The 22,780-nt window shown below is 47.8% G+C and overlaps 2 protein-coding genes and 1 long non-coding RNA gene across 24 annotated transcripts in view; 2 read left to right on the top strand and 1 right to left on the bottom strand.

The window, feature by feature from the left end:
• Positions 1-21,219, top strand: part of ARID1A (AT-rich interaction domain 1A) — an 85,324-nt gene extending 64,105 nt beyond the window's left edge. For 5 of the 6 annotated variants that reach the window (XM_027965463.3, XM_027965460.3, XM_042244479.2 and 2 more), the window contains 4 exons: positions 277-407; positions 2,138-11,474; positions 12,486-12,570; positions 14,265-21,219. In XM_027965463.3, coding sequence (XP_027821264.2) covers positions 277-407; positions 2,138-3,868 — 1,862 coding nt within the window. In that variant the 3' untranslated portion in view covers positions 3,869-11,474; positions 12,486-12,570; positions 14,265-21,219. Of the gene's footprint in view, positions 1-276; positions 408-2,137; positions 11,475-12,480; positions 12,571-14,264 lie in introns of all 6 variants that reach the window. The other variant, XM_060410639.1, reaches the window with a different exon arrangement.
• On the bottom strand, positions 67-12,051 carry LOC105611280 (uncharacterized). The gene is made up of 3 exons (XR_003588294.2): positions 11,948-12,051; positions 1,682-1,794; positions 67-1,216 (listed from the first exon to the last, which is right to left on the bottom strand). It is a non-coding gene; the product is annotated as an uncharacterized LOC105611280 (long non-coding RNA).
• PIGV (phosphatidylinositol glycan anchor biosynthesis class V) lies at positions 11,426-21,219 on the top strand. Of its 17 annotated transcripts, none has more exons than XM_012151380.5 (5): positions 11,426-11,474; positions 12,486-12,570; positions 14,265-14,399; positions 17,757-18,878; positions 20,408-21,219. In XM_012151380.5, exons 3-5 carry the CDS (start codon positions 14,322-14,324, stop codon positions 20,687-20,689), a joined length of 1,482 nt encoding a protein of 493 aa, XP_012006770.3. In that variant the 5' UTR covers positions 11,426-11,474; positions 12,486-12,570; positions 14,265-14,321; the 3' UTR covers positions 20,690-21,219. The 17 variants fall into 17 exon arrangements, with proteins under 17 accessions (XP_012006770.3, XP_060266624.1, XP_042100415.1 ...); XM_060410641.1 differs by having other exon boundaries at positions 12,847-14,399; XM_042244481.2 differs by having other exon boundaries at positions 12,481-12,570.
• Positions 21,220-22,780: the final 1,561 nt, after the last annotated feature.

The raw sequence follows: 22,780 nt of genomic DNA, 5'->3' as shown, positions 1-22,780 counted from the left end.
CCTGATGTTCTGGATGAGTTAAAATCTGGTCCAGTGTTGACTAAAATAGAGCCAAAGAACTTTGAGTAAGGAAGAAATCAGCCGATGTCAGGCTTTACTAAAGGAATTGCCACGCAGTGATGTCCTAAGCGAGCCTAGAAGCCACGAGGGGCAGATGGGAAGTGCCTCTCACCATGTGTTCTCTTCAGAGTAGCCTGACTAATGAGCCAGCTCTGGGGTGGGGGGCCTCCTGCCAACCTGGGCGTGGTGGATGGACGACGTGGAGGTTTATTTCAGGAACCCCGGAGGCATGGCGGGTAATGATGTCCCTCAAGTCTGGGCTGCTGGCAGAGAGCACGTGGGCATTAGACACCATTAACATCCTGCTGTACGATGACAACAGCATCATGACTTTCAGCCTCAGTCAGGTGAGTCTAGGTGCTGGAGGAACACCGGGAGGGCCTGGGATCTTCTTAAAGTAGATGGTGCTAAGTGACCAGGGAATTACACCCTCCCTGGCCAACATGGTTGCCTTTATTTCACTTGTTGTTTTGATACCTTCTATGCCAGTACTTTGCCACTGGCCATAGGCCTGATAATTTGTTAGTCGATCAGGACTGACTTCAAAGGGAATTTGGGAGAAACTTCTTGGTATTGGGAAGAAGGGCAGATTCTGCTGATGCCAATGAGGACAGCATATTTTCTAGACCAAAAAGAACCCGGGGTCTCTATCCATGAACCTGTGGTCTCTGTCCGTGAGCAGAGCAGTTTCTTTATTTTCCCTTTCTTTCTTCACCCATGCTGAATAGATGACGTCTTTATTGACAACCATTTTTCCTAAGATGTAGAATGGAAAGTGTGAAGAAATGTACATTGTGGGGCAGTGGGAGAGGTTAACACAGAGGTGGCTTTCCAAATTCCAAACCTTCTCTCCAGAGACATGTAGCTGGAGTTTTCTCAGCTAGGAAGAGGTTCTTCTGCACCATCCTACTCTGTCTTTTGATCATCCTCAGTACCTCCCAGCTCATCTGTCAAGGAATTGACCAGCGGGGCAATGTTATTAATAGTTCCGTTTACCGTGCCCTCACTTGGTGCTAGGTCTTTCGTGTTTTCTTTTGTGTCGTCTTCACTGTAGCCATCTGAGCAGATGTGGCCGCTTAGAGATGAGTAAATAGGCTCAGAGTCTTATTTTTGCCCAGGTTCACACAGCTGTAGGCAGTCTTTCTGAATCCAAAGCCTGGTTCCCATGAGAAAGAAAGGGACAAATATTGATCGAGCAATTTCCATAAGCCAGGCACTTGATATACTGCATTTAAACCTCAGAACGACGCTGTGAAATTTAGGAATTTGCATCATTTTCAGTGGGAAGAGAGGAAAGCTACAGCTCAGAATTTTAAATCATACAGATAGTTCCTGGAAAAGCCAGAATTCAAACCTGGACCCCTTTTTAAATCTAAAGCCCTATTTTTTTCCTTTCAGTTATACTCTTCAGCCAGAGATTAATCTGACTGGATTAATGTTTTCTGCTAGGGGTAGGAAATAGCCTGTACAGGATCTAAGCTGGAAAGTTGTACCAGCTTGGAGCAGTGTTTAGAGAGCATAAGCCTCATCCCATTTACTGTGTTACGTGATGCACAGAGGTCCAGCCTCCTGGAAAGTTGGGGAGCTTGGGGAAGAGTAGACACACATGTGTCCAGCCTACCTTGTCTTGGAAGGCATCATCCCAGCATGCCTAGCCTTGGGCTTCACTTGCACTGGAATGTAGAGTGGCCTCCTAGAGGAACAATGCCAGTGACCCAGTGGGTAGGGAACGGCCTGGTGAAGAAAAGCAGGAGTTGGTTGAGAAAGGCGAGGTGGGGAGGTGGGTGGCCCTGGTAGGTGAGGTACCGAGTTGCTGGTCAGCATGTCCATCTGCAGATGCAGGCTTCTGTGAAGATTGGGCTGAAGGAAGAACTTTGTGCTAGGCAGAGGAGAAATCAATGACTTGCTTTGTGAATGGCCTTTGGGAAAGAACCCTGACTCTCCCAGTGATAAAGATGTGTGATCTGGAAGGGAAGAGGGGAGGTTAGAGAGAAGACCTTGGCAGGCCTCTCAAGTTGAGGATTCTCTTCTTAGCCACTTTTCTCCCTTAATTTAGTTCCTGTTCTTTCTCTTTTAGCTCCCAGGGTTGCTCGAACTCCTTGTGGAATATTTCCGACGTTGCCTGATTGAGATCTTTGGCATTTTAAAGGAGTACGAGGTGGGTGACCCAGGACAGAGAACACTATTGGACCCTGGGAGATTCAGCAAAGCGTCTAGTCCAGCCCCTGTGGAGGGGGAGGAGGAGGAAGACCTGCTAGGTCCCAAACTAGAGGAGGAGGAAGAGGAGGAAGTAATTGAAAATGATGAGGAGATGGCCTTTTCGGGCAAGGACAAAGCAGCCTCAGAGAATAGTGAGGAGAAACTGATTAGTAAGTTTGACAAGCTTCCAGTAAAGATCGTGCAGAAGAATGACCCGTTTGTGGTGGACTGCTCAGATAAGCTTGGGCGCGTGCAGGAGTTTGACAGCGGCCTGCTGCACTGGCGGATTGGTGGGGGCGACACCACTGAGCATATCCAGACCCACTTTGAGAGCAAGACAGAGCTGCTGCCTTCCCGGCCTCACGTGCCCTGCCTACCAGTCCCTCGGAAGTATGTCACGGCAGTAGAGGGCACACCAGGGACAACAGAGCAGGAGGGCCCCCCGCCTGATGGCCCTCCAGAAAAACGGATCACGGCCACTATGGATGACATGTTGTCCACGAGGTCTAGCACACTGACCGAGGAGGGAGCTAAAAGTGTAGAGGCCACCAAGGAAAGCAGTAAGTTTCCATTCGGCATCAGCCCAGCGCAGAGCCATCGGAACATCAAGATCCTAGAGGATGAACCCCACAGTAAAGATGAGACCCCACTGTGTACCCTTCTGGACTGGCAGGATTCCCTTGCCAAACGCTGCATCTGTGTCTCCAACACCATCCGAAGCCTGTCATTTGTGCCAGGCAACGACTTTGAGATGTCCAAACACCCGGGGCTGCTGCTGATCCTGGGCAAGCTGATCCTTCTGCACCACAAGCACCCAGAACGGAAGCAGGCACCACTAACTTACGAGAAGGAGGAGGAGCAGGACCAAGGGGTGAGCTGCAACAAAGTGGAGTGGTGGTGGGACTGCTTGGAGATGCTTCGGGAAAACACCTTGGTCACGCTCGCCAACATCTCGGGGCAGTTGGACCTCTCCCCATACCCCGAGAGCATTTGCCTGCCTGTCCTGGACGGACTCCTACACTGGGCAGTCTGCCCTTCAGCTGAAGCCCAGGACCCCTTCTCCACCCTGGGCCCCAACGCCGTCCTTTCCCCCCAGAGACTGGTCTTGGAAACCCTCAGCAAACTCAGCATCCAGGACAACAATGTGGACCTGATCCTGGCCACGCCCCCCTTCAGCCGCCTGGAGAAGTTGTATAGCACCATGGTGCGCTTCCTCAGTGACCGAAAGAACCCAGTGTGCCGGGAGATGGCTGTAGTCCTGCTGGCCAACCTGGCACAGGGCGACAGCCTGGCAGCCCGTGCCATCGCAGTGCAGAAGGGCAGCATCGGCAACCTCCTGGGCTTCCTGGAGGACAGCCTTGCGGCCACACAGTTCCAGCAGAGCCAGGCCAGCCTGCTCCACATGCAGAACCCGCCCTTTGAGCCAACTAGTGTGGACATGATGCGACGGGCTGCCCGTGCGCTGCTGGCCCTGGCCAAGGTGGACGAGAACCACTCGGAGTTCACGCTGTATGAGTCACGGCTGTTGGACATCTCGGTGTCACCGTTGATGAACTCATTGGTTTCACAAGTCATTTGTGATGTACTGTTTTTGATTGGCCAGTCATGACAGCCGTGGGACACCTCCCTCCCTGTGTGTGTGTGCGTGTGTGGAGAACTTAGAAACTGACTGTTGCCCTTTATTTATGCAAAACCACCTCAGAATCCACTTTACCCTGTGCTGTCCAGCTTCTCCCTGGGAAAAGAAGTCTCTCCTATTTCCTCTTTCCTCCCCCTTCTCGTCCCTTCTTCACCCTCACCTTTCTATTCCCTGTCCTCACTTTACTCCCCTCAGGACCCTGCCCTATTTGAAAAGACAAAGCTCTGCCTACATAGAAGACTTTTTTTATTTTAACCAAAGTTACTGTTGTTTACAGTGAGTTTGGGGAAAAAAAATAAAATAAAAAATGGCTTTCCCGGTCCTTGCATCAAGGGGATGCCACATTTCATAACTGTTTTTAATGGTTAAAAAAAAAAAAAAGGAAAAAAAAAGTACAAAAAAAAACCCTGAAGGACAAAAAAGGTGACTGCTGAACTGTGTGTGGTTTATTGTTGTACATTCACCATCTTGCAGGAACCGAGAAGTTCGCAGTTGTGGACAGACCCTGTTCACTGGAGAGGCCTGTGCAGTAGAGTGTAGACCCTTTCATGTACTGTACTGTACACCTGATACTGTAAGCATACTGTAATAATAATGTCTCACATGGAAACAAGAGAAAACGCTGGGTCAGCAGCAAGCTGTAGTTTTTAAAAATGTTTTTAGTTAAACGTTGAGGAGAAAAAAAAAAAAGGCTTTTCCCCCAAAGTATCATGTGTGAACCTACAACACCCTGACCTCTTTCTCTCCTCCTTGATTGTATGAATAACCCTGAGATCACCTCTTAGAACTGGTTTTAACCTTTAGCTGCAGCGGCTGCGCTGCCACGTGTGTATATATATGACGTTGTACATTGCACATACCCTTGGATCCCCACAGTTTGGTCCCCCCCCCAGGTACCCCTTTATAGTATGACGAGTTAACAAGTTGGTGACCTGCACAAAGCGAGACACAGCTATTTAATCTCTTGCCAGACATCGCCCCTCTTGGTGCGATGCTGTACAGGTCTCTGTAAAAAGTCCTTGCTGTCTCAGCAGCCAATCAACTTATAGTTTATTTTTTTCTGGGTTTTTGTTTTTGTTTTTGTTTTCTTTCTAATCGAGGTGTGAAAAAGTTCTAGGTTCAGTTGAAGTTCCTGATGAAGAAACACAATTGAGATTTTTTCAGTGATAAAATCTGCATATTTGTATTTCAAACAATGTAGCTAAAACTTGATGTAAATTCCTCCTTTTTTCCTTTTTTGGCTTAATGAATATCATTTATTCAGTATGAAATCTTTATACTATATGTTCCACGTGTTAAGAATAAATGTACATTAAATCTTGGTAAGACGTTTGTGAGGCTTTTTATTTTCAAACTGTTTAAAATCTTGACCTTTGGGGGGCTTGGGGGAACCCATCTTGTTCTTGCAAATCTCCCTTGGTATGTATGCTCTCTCCCTAAATAGTGACATCCTGGCCCCTGTCATTTCTGTACCATATTCCACTTGACCTTCCACGGTTAAGTCTGAATTTAAGAAAGCTCTGTAGCCTACTAGGCTGCTCTGTTCACAGGATTTCCCAGGCAAGAATACTGGAGTGGGTTGCCATTTTCTTTTCCAGTGCATCTTCCTGACCTGGGGAATCAAACCTGCGTCTCCTGCATTGGCAGGCGGATTCTTTACCACTGAACCACCAGAGAAACTAAAAAATCTTTTTAGCCTTTTGAAATAAAGTGGGTTCAAGTAGCCAAAGAAAGTAATGATACTCCAGAAAAAGGAACCTTTTGGAAATAGTTGGCAAAGAGTATCGTAGTTTTGGGTTTTTTTTTAGAAATATTTCCCCAGACTAGCTCTCTTCCCTGATTCCAGATTAGAGCATTCAGCTGTCTTCTTGACATCTCTGCTTGGAAGTTCAATCTGAACATGCCTAAAAAGCCCTGTCTTCCCCGAGAAGCCTCAGGAAATGGCAACTCCATCGTTTGGCCAAAGACATCCTTGACTCCTTTCATCCGTTGGTATTCTTCAAAAAATAATACTCAGTCCAGCTACTATCTCTGTAGTTCAAGAATCCATCGTATCTTTCTTAAACTTTTAAAATATCCTCCAAACTGGCCTCCCTGCTTCTGCTTTGCCTGGTGTTTGAACCTATTCTCAACATAGCAACCAGAATGCTCCCATTAAAATCTAAGATCAAAATCTTTCAGTGCTTCAGCCTTAACTCTGAATAAAAGTCCAGATCCTTATTATGACCTACATGGCCCTCAGTTATCTAGCTTGCTGTTACTTTTTGGTTTCTCTTCTCTCTTCCCCATTGCACATTCCACTATATATAGAGCTGTTTCCACCTTGGGACCTTTGCACTTATTGTTCCCTCTGTCTAGAATACTGTTTTGCCAGATAACTGTATAGCTAAAGTCCTCATCTCTTTTGGGTCTTTGTTCAAATATTGTCTCAGTGAGTCTTCCCTGGCTACCTTATTTAAAATAGTAATTTGGGACATCCTTGGTGTTCCAGTGGTGAAAATTCTGCTTCCACTGCAAGGGGTATGGGTTTCCATCCCTGGTTGGGGAAGTTCCACATGCCATGTGATATGATCCCAAAAAGGGGGAAAAAGCAACCTGTTCCCCTGCCTCATTTCTCTTCTCTGCTGGATTTTTCTTTATGGCACTTGTTACCATCAGACTTGTTGTATATTGTACTTACCTACTGTCTTCCACTGTAATTAATGTAAGTTCTCTGAGGACAGGGAATTTATTTAGTTCATTTCTATATTCCTCTCCTACAGAACAGCCTGGCACATTGTAGCCACTTACTAAGTAGTCGTTCAATGAAATGGTAGATGTTGGCCAGACACAGTTACTTTTACAAGGTTAATGTTGCAATATATAGTTTTTCTCTTCATGACTTCCTTAGGGACACAATGGAGAAACCAAAAGCAGTAGCAGAAAATGCTATTATCATGGACATTTAAAGTGAAACTTGAAACAACAGCTTTCTATTGAGTATCTACTTGTGTACCAAACATAGTACTGCAAATAATTCCCCAACAGTTCTGTGCCTGTGAGGTAAGTATTCTGGCTCCCATTTTACAGTTGAGAAAAGGAGCTTCTTTGAGCTCATACACAAAGGACCATGACTCCAAGGCCCATGTTCTTAATACACACTCCACCTCCTTCCTGGGTTGGAGGACAACCAGGAGTAACTGGATCTAGTTGTGGAGCACAGCAGGCAAGATTTGGTTTTTGTTGTGTTTAACATGAGGTAAAATTGTTCCATTGATTTCAATCAAGTGTTTGTCAAACTAAGTGTGGTTGTTAATATTTGGGTCAGGGACAGGAATGAATAGTTTGTATATTTCTCCATTGAGAGAGGGGGAAATAGAGACAACTGGCTAATGTTTGTCAACTAAGCTGCCTTACTAGAACTCTTGGGGGAAAAAAACTAAATGGCAAACTTTTCATACCTATATTTTGGCAAGTAATACTGCTAATGGGTATTTTTGCTCTGGGCCTCTGAAACTCCAGTTTCTAGTCAAGAAAGTGCATTTCTGGGCTATGTGTGGAACATTACCTAGGAGTTTGGTTTCCTGGGTTCCTTTCATCTGCTCTCCTGCAATGCAGGAGGAGCCTAGCCTGGTCTCCAATTTCTGACTGTAGTTACCACATGCAGAAAGAACTGCTGGCCACTGAGCTGTGAGTAATTTGCTTTGGAGAAGTAAATAGAACCTAGCCAGTGGAGAACCCAGGGGTGTGGCCAGCAGTTCTTTTCCCAGGCTCCTCCCTCCCCACCCCCCAAATGACCTTAACCTTCTTTCATAACTGGAGAGCTGCCAAGTCCAGCCTAAACAATACTCTCAACCTCATTGGCTCTTTCGCCCTGCAGCCACTACCACCCCCAAGTGGCTAAGGACCTTCCCACTAGGCCTCTCTGTGGGGTCAAGGCTTTCTAACTACTGAAAGGCAAACACCAAAGGGTGGAAAATATCTAGTATCCACGGCCTTTAAAGGATCAGCATTTGACTGCTGAAACTGACAGGAGGGTGGGGTCTCTGTCGCAGGGTGGATGGGCATCCTCAAGTGATACATATGGCAAGGACAAAAAGGATGCTTCCGGTGGTGCCACCCCTAGTTTCAAGATGGATTTTAGCGTCATCCAGCATCCTTGAAAACTGCCAATGAATGCCCACAAAAAGAATCCACATGAAAAGAAGCAGCATAAAGTTCTGGTAAGGCACATCTGCCTGTCCTCACAGGCATTAGCACTGCCTGCTAACAGTTGGCAGATCAGAGGCCAGTGTGGTCACTTTTGTCCCATAATGGCATGCCCTCAAAACCAAGATCAGCATCAGCTACTCCATCCTTCCCGTAGGATTGTGTTCTCAGGTACTCTGTCTTGTCCGACTCTGAAGGAAGTTTAGTAGTTCTCGTAGAGCACACGCTTCCTTGGAGCAACCTGACAGCTTACTTCTCTAGCTACCTTGCTTTGCTCCGCCATCACATTTGGAGATGGCCTTGGCCGTCTCTCAGTAATTTTGTCTCTAGACACTCCATGGTCCTAATCCTATGGAAACTACCAAACTTCCTTCACATCGTCAATGGGAAAATCACTTGCTCCCTTTTTTGTTCAGGGAGTTTTAATAGCCCAACTTTATCAAGCAATTTGTGCCAAGCGCTATAAAATCCTTGTAACAAACAATACCATCATGGATTATGATGTCTAGCTTCTTTGTGAATTGTATCATTTATCATTAAAAATAAGTCACCTTTGTTTCATTTAAAGATTAATTTTAAAAGGATACCATCATCTCCAAGAGGACAAGGACTCTGTCTTGTTCAGTGTTATGTTCTCATCCTCATTACACAGTAGTCCTATTTTGTCGAGTAAATCAAAAGGTAAAATTGGAATTTAGTGAAGGAAATAGTAGGTAGGAGCTGTTAAGACTTGGTGTGCCCTATGTAGAATTTTCAATATAGCCCATAAAGACCCATAGTTAAGTGAAAAAAGGAAGAGAGGGAAAGAGGTAAACCTGAGAAAGATTGAAAATAGCGTGGGGTGGTTAAAAAAAAAAAGGGGGAGGTTTTTAATTCAAATCCCACCTCTGCCGCTAGCTGTGTAACTTCAGAACTGTTCACTTTCACCTGAGCCTCAGTTTCCTCATCCATAAAGTGCAGGTTAAACAAACAGATGTATTCACTAGATCCTTACTGAGAACACACAATATACAAGGTACTAAGTGCTGGAAACACCTTGGTGAACAAGGCCCCCTTCCCCCCTATAGCACTTACATTCCTAAGAGGAAAACAAGACAATGAAACAAATACTTAATTCATGGACAGGACAACCAGGTGATCATAAATGCCATAAAGAGAGCAGAATTAGGGTGGTGGGAAGTACAGGGTGGTGATTGTGGTGAGGTAGACAGAGAAAGCTTCTCCAAGGAGGTGGCTTTTCAGCTGAGCCCTGAAGTGGGTTGGCCAAAGGGCAGCCAGTCGGCAGTGAAGCATTTCAAGCAGAGGAAACAGCAAGAGCATAGCCAGGCAAGTTCAAGAAAGAGAAATGTTCTAACTTTCTTACATTCTAGGATTCTAGAAACAGTGGTGTGCTGCTTACATTGTTTTAGTCAGAGATCTGTATTATGAAACCGTTTCTTGGTGGTGTGGCATATTTACTTCTTTAGGGAAGTGGCTGAGTGGTGTAGAATCTTTTGGGAGCCCTGGGGTAAGGCTCTGTCTCCGGGGCTCTCCCACAGCGCTGGCCGCTCAGCTGGCTCCCTGTGTGGCTGCAGGCTCCATTTTAGCAGCAGACTAACAGCAGACTAGAGAGAGAGCTGCCTCCTCCACTACTTACTCACAGCCCTGGAGGCCCAGAACCCCTCCCATCCCACCTAAGGCTTCCTCCATTCTGACAAGCCAGAGCCTTGTGAGCACAAGATTCAGCCTCCTTGTTTTCCAGTCGGAGCAGGAGCCAGAAAATGAAACAGGAAACAGAGCGGAAGAGGAGGGGGGTGGGTAGTAGAGAAGGAAGGGAAGGAGAAATTGCAAGAAAGTAGAGCTGAGGAGCTGGACAAAGTTCTACCTCTGAAGGGTGACAGTTGAGCTTTAAAAACAACATTCTGAATTGTCACAATAGACGCCTCTCCTTTTCACAAGTAGATTTTTGAGAGAATTTGGTGTGTGAACAGAGGGAATCTTAAGAATGCATGTCTTTTTCTATTGTGAATTCGGAAAGGAAGGAGAGTTGATTTCTCAGTTTTGTCCTTGCAGACACAGTACTGCTTGGAGCCTCAAAGACTTCTAGAGATTCAAGCAACAACCTTAGGCCTCAGTCACGAGTGTAACCCACAGCTTTGCCGACTCACTCACATGCCTCTGGAGCCGAGAACAAGGGTGTGTCAATGAGAAACCTAGGGTTCTAAGCTCCATTTCCCCCCGTCTCCAGCACTCCACGACTACAAAGTGATGGATCCACCTTACACACAACAAATATCTGAGGGCAATTTAGGTCTCAGGGCCTGAAATGAGCTATAAAGAATCCAAAGATACAGTCGCTGGCCCCCACAGAAGTGCTGTGAGCTGCCTCTCTTTGCCTGGAGAGATAGCAACCACCTCTTTTGTTCCCACCCACAGGAGTAGCTGTGGCGGAAGATAAACCCCTCCCTCAGCCAGGGCTGTGGCCAGAGGCTAACCCAGACCCTAGCTTCGTTTGGAGGGCAGATAACTGAAACCACAAAGGGCTCTGGAATCCTGAGAAACGAGAAATCCACCAACGGAGAAGGATTTATTATCTATTTCCTCTAAGGAGGGTGCAAAGTTGTTCTAACAGTTTCCGTTACAGGGGTACCAACTGGCCGCTCCTCCCTAACAGACGGTTTTGTTGAGTTAGCTTCTTTTTTCTTCTTTTTTGGCCCCACTTCCTGCGAGAAAAACGGCTTCAGTGAAGGAGAAAGGAGTCGTGGGGGGCGTTCTCTTAAGCTTCCTTCACCACCCTCATTAGCCACCTGACTTGGGGCTGAGGATTGAGGCAGGACAGAAGGTCCCTAGTAGCCGGAGGAGGGGAAAGTCAGGGGGAACCCCCACTTTCTTCACACCCAAGACGCGGGGTGCCGCTGCTGGCCACAGAAACCCCAAGAAGGCTTTTCTTTCTACTCAAACTACAGCTATTGTGTGCCAGGCCCTGTGCTGAGCTGTTCTTGCCTGACAGCAGGGAAAATGCGGCCCTGGCTTCCGTGAAGGGGCCGCAGGGCAGCCCCCGACTCCGAGGGCCTCGGCCCTCAAGGGAACTTATGGATGTTTGAGGGGTGGTTCGAACTGGGCCAAGAGCACTGACGCTGAGACAGCAGCCCTGGAGGACTAACTGAAGGCGGGGGAAGGGGCTGGCGGAGCGGAGACTCCTCAGGTGTCACCAGGGATGGCAGAGGTCAAGGCAGAGGGGCGCTGAGTCGCGGGGCTATACGTCCCCGCCCCGCTCTCCCGGAGTCAACATGGCCGCTGCGGAGGGGGGCGGGGCAGCTCCGACTCCCGGCAGGAGCGGGGCGGGGCCGCCGTCCGCGGAGCAAGTGCGCAGGCGCGCCCGCTCGGAGCCCCGGATGGAGGAGCTAAGGTTCGGGCCCCTCCTGAGAGGTTGAGACCCGCCGGCGCTGGGGACCCGGCGCCAGCCTCGGAGCCTAGGAGTTTTGAGTTGGCGGGGGTGGGGGGAGGGAAATCGTCAAACGGAGGCCGAGGGAAATGAGGCGGAGGCCGCCGAGAAGCGAAGAGCCCCGCCCCTCCGCCATAGCGGCCTCCCAGTGCCGCCTCTTCCTTTACAGCCTCCCGCCCTCCCCTGCCTTCCGGTCGTAGGCCGGGCCGGGCGTCGCCGGCCCCCTCAGGAGTAACCCCTGAGCTGTGGCCCTTTGGGCAGAGGAGATGCCCAATCTCTGCTTGGGACTCTTGTCGAAAAGGAAACGGCTGGAACGGGCTTCGGACCCGGGTGGGAGAGCAGAAGGTGGCCCCTGAAGCCGGCGGCCAGCAAGGCCTCTGGTCCCGAGGACCCTGGGTCCGAACAACACCCCTTGCCCCCGAGGATGTTAGTCTTACCCAGGGCGTCCAGGGCTCCGATTCAGCAGGTTTTCCTGTCTGCTCAGATGGGACCCTCCCTGCCCTAAGCATACAACAGCATGCGCTGTCACCTGACAAGTACTGAGCTTGGAGTTGGGAAATCCTGGCTCTGAAAGAGCGCATCCGCTTTGGCAGGGGTGAGGGCTGGTGGAAAGACTGATGTTTCGGACAGAAAAAAAAAAAAAAAAAAGACATTCTCCTTAAATATATCCTTGGGTGTGCCTCTTGATACTAGTGAGCCTCAGTTTCCACATCTGTAAAATGGCGATGGTAATTACACAGGGTCTAATGAGCTCTCTGTGTAAAAACTCTGGAGAGTTTTTATTACTCACTTACCTGGGGCCTATTTATCTCAAGGGAAAAGAAAGTAAAACTAGTTGCTCTGTAAGTGTCCTGCCAGTTCAGAGTCTGCTTTCGCAAAGGGGTTGTTGGGAAGTGAGGGCCGCAATTAGCTGAGAGGGAGAGCTCACTGGCTTTATTCTTGTTTTCACTTGGTTTGCCTGCAAACTAAGTGTAGGCTACACGTCTTCTGTGGTCGCTGGGTCTAGAGCTTGAGTCTGGAGAGACGAAAGGAAGAATGGAAGCCTGGTGAAGAGGCAGAGGTGGGTTATGTGCTTTTCTGTTCCCGACTCTTCTGCATGTGGGTGGGAAGTGAAGGAAGGGAAAAAGTGAATTCATCCTAGGATAAAGAACCAGCGGCCGTGTAAGGTTGGCTGTTCTTGTTTCTACGATTCCTCTCGATTCAGCGAGTCAGATATTGGCAATGTTGGGTAGATTCACAAACTACCGCTGTTCTCTGGGGATTTCGAAAGCTTGCCTTTGAACTGAATTTTGATGAGCAAACCGGTGTGGCGTTGGTGGCCCCTCCCTTCCTCCAGGCCTCCTGGTGATGGAGTAATCAACAGGCGCCCCCTTGTGCTGAAGAAAGAGAACTGCTGCTTCTGGAGAAATTGTATTTTCCTGTGGCTTCTGTGACTTTGTTTTGCTCTCAACGTGAGATATGGTGGGAGGAGTACTTGGAGCAGAGATTTTGTATCCAGAGCCAGTGAACTGGTGAAGCCATATCCAGTTCCTGCCACTTCCACTAAATCAGAACACAGGTTTAATGCGAGGCCCTGGAAGGACAGTTGGGAACAAGATAGACAAAGCCCCTGCTCTCATAAACAAATAAACAATAACTGTAAAGACAAGGAAGAGGGTAATGAGAGCATATCACATAGTCTAGTGAGGGTCACCGAATTCCAGAAACAAGTGATACTTAAAGGTTTGATTGGTGTTAAGAAAGGAAAGTCTTCCAGCCCTCCCTCTTAATTTTTCTGTGTAAGTACAATATTTTTCCTTTAGGGTTAGTTCTTCACCCCAAGTTGGTGAGCTGCCTGTGATGCTCCTGCCCTCCCTTCTGATTTCTGACTGGTTCTGTAAGAGCCATTGCTACTTCTGTGAACCCAAGGAATTGTGTTTAAAAAAAAAAAAGAAAGAAAGCCGTTAAGTGCATTCCTTCCCTCAGAATGGCTTTGCAGTTGTTTATACATTGCTGCCATTCCAATGAAGAGATGGGAAATAACAGTTTCTCCATCTGTAGTAGTCGGCTTTGTCGTCCCTCTCAGTTTGTTTTAGCAATATGAGCTGGCTGAAGTCCTGCTGAGTGGTGGTTTTCTTTTCCTTCTCCACTTAATTTAGCAGACCAACTGAACACACATCAGAGAGCTTAACTAGAGTGTGTAGTCATTATGGTCTTCCAGTTCAGTTCTGTGCCCCACTTTTGGGACTCTGGTTTGGGACCTAGTTTATTATTCTGGGCAAGAGGGAAAGGGCACACACCAAATAATAGCAACCGCAGTGTAGATTTGGTAGTACTTTTTTCACACTTCAGTCCATTTCGCCATCATGACAATTTCATGAGACAGACAAAAAGAGTCCAATCTCACTTACACCTAGAAAACTGAGGCTGAGAAGAGCAAAATGAAAACTTATGAATGAGAAAGTCAGGACTTGAACCCAGGCCTTTAGTTCCCACACAGGGGCTCTCAACAGGCTTTTAAAGGTTTTCTGTGAGCTTAGCTTTCCAGCTTCCTGCCTAGAGGAAGTGTGGAACTTCCCTTATAAGAATACAGTGCTTCAGAGTGACGGGAGGCAGTCCCATCTGCCTTTAAGATGCTTTTTCTTCATCTAGGAGGTTAGGTGGTTAAGTTTGCCATAATAATGCTGAAGCAGGAGGGTGTTTCTATGAAGAATGCTTTCAAGAATTGATTTTCTGCCCGTGTGTAACATTTCCTCCTTGGATTTTGGTGTTTAGAAGCCTGAGGGAGCTCAGCCCTGGCAGCAGGCCCCCTGAGTTCCTGGTGGTGAGAGGATGTGGCCCCTGGACCCATCCCGGAAAGAGGTCCTGGGGTTTGCAGTCAGCTGCCGTGTCCTGACTCTGGCGCTGCAGGTCAGTCTCTGATCTTTTGTCCCGAACATGCCGTTGCCACATGACTGAGCTAGATGCTAAGAATAGGCCTCATCTTTCGGTTTCCCAGATGTGCCCCTCCACGTGGTAAGAACTCTAGAGACCCAGACCACACAGCTGAAAAGTGGACAGGACTCTTAGAAGTGATCTATTAATCTCTTATGTTACACACGAAATGGCTGAGGCCCAGAAAGGGTCAATGGCTTCCTTAAAGTCACAAGACAAGTTAGAAAAGGGCCAGAATCATACCCCAGGTTTCCTTACCCCTGGGCTAGTGATCTTTCCACCAGACCACATTCTGTAACCTTTTGCCTTTAGGGTATGACAGCTCAAAGCATTATCCTGGGTCCCCAACCAGGAGGCTGAGCGCAGTATCAGTCAGTTGAGTGAAAGAGAGGGGCACTGTCCTAAGACCATCTGTGTTTATCTGTTTAGTCATGTGTCATCTATTCTTTCCCTAGCTGTGTTCCCTTCCTGTCTCACCTACGCACAACCTCCAATGCATTTTGCAACTCCCTTTCCCTTCCACGACTGCCCTTGATAGATATTTTAATCCGATTTCAGGTATATATGAACTATATATGGTGCCTAGCACAGTACCCACTGCTTGTAGGTCCACAGTATCTATTATTGTTGAATGTACGTCAGCAGTCTAGGGATGTTCTGTCAACATATTCTGTGTGCCTGTCATCATAAGCACATTCTCTCTGAGGCTCATAGCTGGTTCCTTTGTGGAAAACTCCTTTCCGCTCTCCTCCCCAAGTATATGCGGCATAACAGGCTCTGCTAGGTCCCAGGTTTAGTTAAAAGGGTCTTCAGCTTGAAGCCTAGGACTGTTGCCTGTGACTGTCAGTCCTCTCCCACTTGTTTTCTGTGTTCAAAGTAGCCTAGTAAAGAAATTGACCAAAAAAGGAAAGAGCCTTAAAAATGAGGTTGTACTCCTGTGGCCAGGCTTTGGAAAACTGACTTGATGATGGCTTTGAACCAGCATCAGCTGAGTGATTGGCAAAACTAAGGAAGCAGTGCTGTGACTGGATGGCACCTGGGATAGAGTACCAGGAAGCAGGGGTTCTAATTCAGGTGGTGATTTGGAAATAAGCATGTTTCCTCTGTGCTGTTCACTCAGCCACCAAATTTTATTAAGTTCCTGCTCTGTTCAAAGAATTGCTAGGTGGGAGTATAAAAAGTCACGATCTCTTTTCCCTTAAGTAGCTGACAATCTAATGGGGAAAAACACATTTAATAATAATGCTATTTCATTGTCCTCCCCTCCCCCACTGGCAGCTTTAAAACTCCTGGCATCAGGTTATATCCCCAGTTAACCCTCATTGTTTCTGTCATCTCTGCTAGTGACAGCTCATTCTTCCTCATTCCTTGAAGGTTTTAGCTCCTGATTCACTCTTGCTCTTTCCAGCATTACTGTGTATTTCTTGGTGGTTTCAATATTAATAAAGCTGATACATCTAACCACTATCTCCTATCTTTGCAGTTTACTCCCTCAGGACTTAGCCATTGATTCTAGCTCTGTTTCCCTGTCCCTCGCTCACCTTATGGCTTCAGCTCTGCTTCTTACCCAGCTTAGAGTCCATGGTCCACCATGCATACATGTACAACTCACTTGCTCCCTTCTTCCTGTCTTAATCACAAGACAAAAGCCCAACCTTGATGAAATTCAATTCCATGTGTACTCTACGCCTGCATCTGCTCAGAGAAAAGCATACGACTCTATTAACTAGTCTCTTTTTATTCAATACCATTAACCGAAGTGAGTCCTTAGTGCTGCCTGGCAATCTTAGTGTATTTCCCTGGTCCAGTCCCTACGTATTCTCTAAATTTTTCTGCCTATCAGAATCAGCTGGGAGGGCTAAAAACAACCTAAATGCCCAGGCTGTCGGAGAAGGCAGTGGCACCCCACTCCAGTACTCTTGCCTGGAAAATTCCATGGACGGAGGAGCCTGGTGGGCTGCAGTCCATGGGGTCGCTAAGAGTCAGACACGACTGAGTGACTTCACTTTCACTTTTACTTTCCTGCATTGGAGAAGGAAATGGCCACCCACTCCAGTGTTCTTGCCTGGAGAATCCCAGGGACGGGAGAGCCTGGTGGGCTGCCGTCTGTGGGGTCGAACAGAATCGGACACAACTGAAGCGACTTAGCAGCAGCAGCACCAGCAGCAGCAGCCCAGGCTGTACCCCATACTGGTTAAATCATTAATGTTGTGGAGCAGAGGAGAAACCCAGGCATCTTGTATTTGAAAATCCAGTGCACAGGCTATTTTGAGAGCTAGGGTCAGAAATTACTTTACACATTTTTTTTACTTCCTCAGGTCTCTAGCACCTTTTCTCTAGCTTGTTTTCCTGAATGAGAATTCAGGAAAATAGAAGCAATGAGAAGCAACCTTCTGAATTCTTCCTCCACAGCCATCCACAAACCTACATCGGCACCTCTGCACCTTCACTGCTGAAGGCGGCGTGAGCTGTCTCTCCTCTCTAAACTAAGGTCAGCTCCTCCACTTCCGTAGCAGATTCCATCCTCTTTTGCTTGCTCCATCAACCCTTCCCTTTCTCACTCGTGTACACAGTGGTTTCCGTTCTGCTGGATTATTCCTGTTGGCAAACAAATACCTCCCACTTAAAAAAAAAAAGATTTCTCTTGACCCCACAATGTCGTTCACCTACTACCCCATCTCTGCTCCCCTTTACAGCAAAAATCCTCCAAATAGTTGTCTGTATCTACTGTTTCCCTTCTCCCTTTCTCTGTTGAACCCAGTCTAGGCAGTCTTCTCTCTCCACTTCAGTGAAATAGCTCTCGTCATAGTCACTGGTGACCTTCATGGGATTGCTAAATCCAGTGGTCAGTTTCAGTTCCCATCTTACTTGGCCTGTCAACCACATTTAACAAAGCCAGTCACTCCTTTGCTTCGCTTGGTTCTGTGACGCTGTGCTCTCCTGTTTCTTCCCTACCTCACTGACCCTTCCTCCTTTACCATTATTGCTGGATCCTCACTCTCTTTGGGCCTCTAAATGTTGGCATGTCCAGGACCCAGTCCTCAGAGCTCTTCTTTTCTCTGTCTGCACTTCTTCCCTGGGTGATCTCTTTCAGTCTCATACCTTTTAGTACTATCCATCCACTTATGACTTCCAAATTTATATCTCCACCCCTGATGGTTCTCCTCACCCTCAAGATTCATATGTCTCACTGCCTCATTGACCTCTGCGCTGGAACATCTACTTCACACTGAACTCATGATTCTTCCCCAATGTGTCTTTTCTTCCTCATTTTATTAAATGGTAGTTCTTCCGCTTGCTCAACCAAAGTACTAGTTCTTCTTCATCCCACAGGCTCTCTTCAACGCCATCATCCCAGACCATCGTGCAGAAGCCTTCTCTCCTCCTCGCCTCGCCCCCTCTGGCTCTGCAGACCAACTCGTGGAAGGTCTTCTGGGTGGCCTGTCTCACTGGGACGCTGAACACTTCCTGTTCATTGCCGAGCACGGCTACCTGTATGAGCACAACTTTGCCTTCTTCCCTGGTTTCCCGCTGGTCCTGTTGCTGGGGGCTGAATTGCTGAGACCGCTGTGGGGGTTGCTGAACCTGCGGAGTTGCTTGCTCATCTCAGTAGCTCTGCTCAATTCCTTGTTTTCTGCGCTGGCTGCACTTGTACTTCATGACCTGGGCTGTTTGGTTTTGCACTGTCCCCGCCAGGCCTTTTATGGAGCGCTGCTCTTCTGCCTCAGCCCCGCCAATGTCTTCCTGACTGCTGGCTACTCAGAAGCTCTATTTGCTCTCCTGACATTCAGCGCCATGGGGCAGCTGGAAAGGGGCCGAAGCTGGACTAGTGGACTCTTTTTCGCCCTTGCCACTGGTGTACGCTCCAATGGGCTAGTCAACATTGGCTTCCTCATACATTCTCAGTGCCAAGGCTTTTTCTCATCTCTCACGGTGCAGAATGCTCTGAGACAGCTCTTGAAGCTGATGGGCTCTGTGTTCCTATCAGTGTTTACACTCGGCCTTCCCTTTGCCCTCTTTCAGTATTACGCCTATACCCAGTTCTGTCTGCCAGGCTCAGCCCACCCCATTCCTCAGCCCTTGCTGCAACTAGCTGTAGACCAGGGCTACCGAACTGCAGAGGGAAACAAGCCACCTTGGTGCTCCTGGGAACTTCCCCTAATATACAGCTACATCCAGGATGTCTATTGGAATGTTGGCTTTTTGAGATACTATGAACTCAAGCAGGTGCCCAATTTTCTACTGGCTGCACCGATGGCTGTATTGGTTGCCTGGGCAACTTGGACATATGTGACCACCCACCCTTGGCTCTTCCTTACACTTGGGATGCAAAGGAGCAAGAACAAAAGGACCCTAGAGAAGCCTGAACCTGGATTCCTCAGTCCTCGGGTGTTTGTGTACCTGGTCCACGCTGCAGCGCTGCTGCTGTTTGGCAGTCTATGCATGCATGTTCAGGTGAGGTGGACTCCTGGCTGGGAAAAGGTGTGAACACAGGCCAAACCCGCTGGTCAGGAACAGGCAAGACAGCTAACTTCTTCCATTTGAGTGACCTGTACCTAGTTTATTCATTCAGCTACTATTTGGGGGTGTTTTTATTGTGAGTCCCTGGGTCAGACCACTGAGAATAGAACATGAATAAGATAAGATTGCTGCCCTAGTGGGTCTTGCGGTCAAAATAGAGAGGCAAGACATTTAGCAAGTAAAAGGTAAAACGACAGTATAGTGGAATGGAAGAGGAGATCCTTTTGAGATAAAGTATTGTGGAAGCACGGAGGAGACAGTAGTCAACTGTCAAGGAGGCGAGGAGGGCATCGTATGTCGGCTGGGTCCTGAAGAGTAAGAAGGAATCCTGTTTAAGAAGCAGAGGATGAGCACTCTGGAAGATGGAAGGGCATGGGTGAAGACATGAGAGTCCTGAAAGGACCTGATCTGACTGAGTTACAGGGATGAGCACAGAGGATGTCTCTGGGACCTTCCCCTAACATAACCACTGTACCTGGAATGTCTCCTTGAATGCCAGCTTTCTGGGGTACTCTGAGCTCTGGCAGGGGCTCTGTTTTCAGAGGGGCCGTCTTGTGCGGTATTCGGTCAGTGGTGAGGATGGAGGGAGGTGGGAAGGGTTTGGTTGTATATCCAATTGGTTTGGTTCCTGGTTGTGGCCTCAGGTCAGCATGACCGCGGGGAAGTCTCCATACTGGTCATTCCTCAGCAGTTTCTGCCTCTTGGAGTTGCACATTGGCTGTCTCTAAAGTTCTCCGAGCTATATGAATAAGAGGCTCGGGGAAATAGAAAGTAGCATTCTGTGTTTGCAGCCAGATTAGCTACTGGAGTGAATGCCAGCAAAGCTTAGAGTTTCCAGAGATGAGGGAGACCATTTGGAGACCTGGCTTTGGACTCCCCCAGAGGGGCCGTGTTGAACCACAGGATACCCTGCCCCTTTGCTCCTGCTTTACCATCCCCAGGGCATGAAAGAACCGCTTCAGGTTCCCAGAGCCCCAGGGGCAGCCTAGAGCTTAATATTTATTTATTTATTTGGCTGCATCAGGTGTGAGTTGCAGTACTTGGGATCTTTAGTTGTGGCGTGTGGGATCTAGTTCCCCAACTAGGGACCGAACCCAGGCGCCCTGCATTTGAAGCACTGAGTCTTAACCACTGGACCACCAGGGAGGTCCCCAGCCTAGAGTTTAGAGTCCTGGTCCTGGGCTAAAAATGGACCCCATGGAGTTTTGAGTATTGATTGGCCCATTATTGTGGTAATTAGTCTGTAGCTGTGTTTACTTATAACATTGCAGTCACCTGGCTGGTGTTATACACAGCTTTATAAGGCAGATCCTAAGCTCTGCTGAATGAATATCTTTTCCAGCATAATGCATTCCTAGTCTGGGAGCTATAGTTTACCCAGAAGCAGGGAAGTCCCAGGCTCATCCCATCTGAGGCAGTGACATTCCAATAAATGTGTGGATTTCTCCCTCTTATGATTTCAGGTTCTCACCAGGTTTTTATGCTCCTCCACTCCTATTGTGTACTGGTTTTCAGCTCACTTGCTTCTGGATCAAGAACCGCTGCTGAGATCCCTAGAGGCTATGCCTGGGAAGCCTCCTGCAGGGCATCCCCCACCGGGACAAAAGGTCCCCAGAAACTCTATGATGGGACTCTTGTACAACTGGAAAACTTGTTCTCTGGTCACACGATGCATCCTAGGCTACTTCGTGACTTACTGGCTCTTGGGACTACTCCTCCATTGCAACTGGCTGCCTTGGACATAACCTGGAGACCTAGGGGACAGGCCTGAAGCAGATGTAACCAGGGTCTGAAAGTACAAATACATTCTGGGGCTGCCTGTGCTCCCTGGAATCCTTACTCTGTGCATTAGAACCTCTCTCTCTAGCTGAACATTGGTTAGGAATGGAAGAAGTGAAAGCCTCTAGAGAGCCCTTTCTGGTCCTTGTTGTGGTAAATTTTAAAGTAGTAACTGGTTTCTCTATAAAGGAAGAAATCTTATTCCAGATCTGTGTTGTCAGTCAACCTTAGCAGAGATAGTCTTAAGCTTACCACCTACCCACATGTAAATTTAAATATAAATTTCATCAAAGGCTCTAGCTGACAGGCTGGTCATAGTCCACACAGTGATGATGATGGAGGCCTGGACAGTGTGGCAGCAATAGTAAGTAACATGGGACCATCTTTTCTAAATGGGATGTTGTTTCTGATGAGTTTTTTCATGATTTGTTCACTTATTTATATGAAAAGTCTTACAAAGATATGCAAATTAAACAACTTTTGTTTATATCTGTAATGAATTACCTTTTTATTTTTATTGCTGTACTGGCTTGCAGGACCTTAGTTCCCCAAGCAGGGATTAAACCCGGGCTCCTGCAGTGAGAGCACTAAACTGGACTACCGGAGAAATCCCATAAATTATCTTTCAAAAAAAATAATACAGGACTTCCCCGGTGGTGCAATGATAAGAATTCGCCTGCCAATGTAGGGGGACACAGGTTTGATCCCTGGCCGGGGAAGATTCCCACATGCCATGGGTCAGCTGAGCCCGTGAACCACAACTGCTAAGCCCACATGTAGCAACTACTGAAGGCCTGTGCAACCTGAGCAGCCACCACAGTGAGAAGCTGTGCACCGCCATGAAGAGTAGCCCCTGCTCACTGCAACTAGAGCAAGCCCACAGATAGCCCACCGAAGACCCAGTGCAGCCAAAAATAATTTAAAAAATAAAGATTTACAAAATAATACAAATTAAGGGCTGAGACCCTGCCACATGCTCTGCATCAAGTTATTTGCGGGGGAAAGTCATGGTAAGAACACTGCATGAGGAGGCAGAAGGCCTAGATTCTGGTCCCCCAGGAAACCCCACTTAGCAGCTGTGCCCTAGGAAGAGCTTCCCGAGCCTCAGTTACCTCTCTGAAACTAAGGGGAAACTGTATTAGCCTACTGGAGAAAAATGCCCAGTTCTCCTGCTTTCAGCACTTAGAAGAAACTCTCCCTCTTCTCAGGTGCAACTCAGGAGTAACTTCAGTGACCTTTCCTTTGAATGAGGAAAAGCACTGACATTGGCAACTAAGGCTTCTGTTGTGTGTTAGTAAACCTGCCCAAGGCAACTAGATGTTCAGCTTGGTGAGCGGTGACTGGTTTTCCTTCCCTTCCAGAGTGCCTGTGCTTGCTTTATTAGTAGACAAGGATCAGAGGAACCGTCACCGCAGCAGGCGTTGATAAATTGTAGGTAAGTCCATGGTTGAATGAAATGGTATCTTCTGGCCCACGTTTGGTTATGGGCCTGTCTGTATAGTTGTAGTAAAAACCTTGATCCCTGCTGAGCTACTTTTTCTCAATTCTTTGAGCCAGGTAAGAGGTTCTGCATCATCACAACTCGTTCCCCATTTGAACCAAAAATTCCAGCAAGCAGAAACTTCAAAATAGATGGATAAGCAGCTTCTGGAGAGCCCTGTGAGAATTAGAATTACGACACACTCCCTCTGACCATGGCTGAAAGCTCAACTTGCCAGCTGAAGGGACGCTCCTGGCTGAGCCCCAGCACCCTCTGTTGGAGCTCCTAGTCAGCCTGGCCAATAAGCATTTCCCATCCATCGGCCCAGCTTTAGCACAGCTGAGAGAATTTGGTCCAAAGTCAAGTGCTTCTGAAAATGTACACACAGATCGGGACAGCCCTCTGCCTTCTGCCAAGACACCCGAGTGCCCTTGGCAAAAGATGATCACCCCTGCCCTAGTGTCCCTCCAGTTGGCAGAAACTGCTCCCTCCCTCCTCAGCAACAGCTGCAAGTCTGGGGCCTTCCACCCTGTGTGCAGGAAGAGTTGAGGTACTGAGTCAGCTCTTCACTGCAGAG

The sequence above is a fragment of the Ovis aries genome, chromosome 2, assembly GCF_016772045.2.
Source record: "Ovis aries strain OAR_USU_Benz2616 breed Rambouillet chromosome 2, ARS-UI_Ramb_v3.0, whole genome shotgun sequence".
Classification (NCBI taxonomy): domain Eukaryota; kingdom Metazoa; phylum Chordata; class Mammalia; order Artiodactyla; family Bovidae; genus Ovis; species Ovis aries.
The sequence above is the reverse complement of the archived record's forward strand: the minus strand, read 5'-3'. Positions and strand labels throughout refer to the sequence as shown.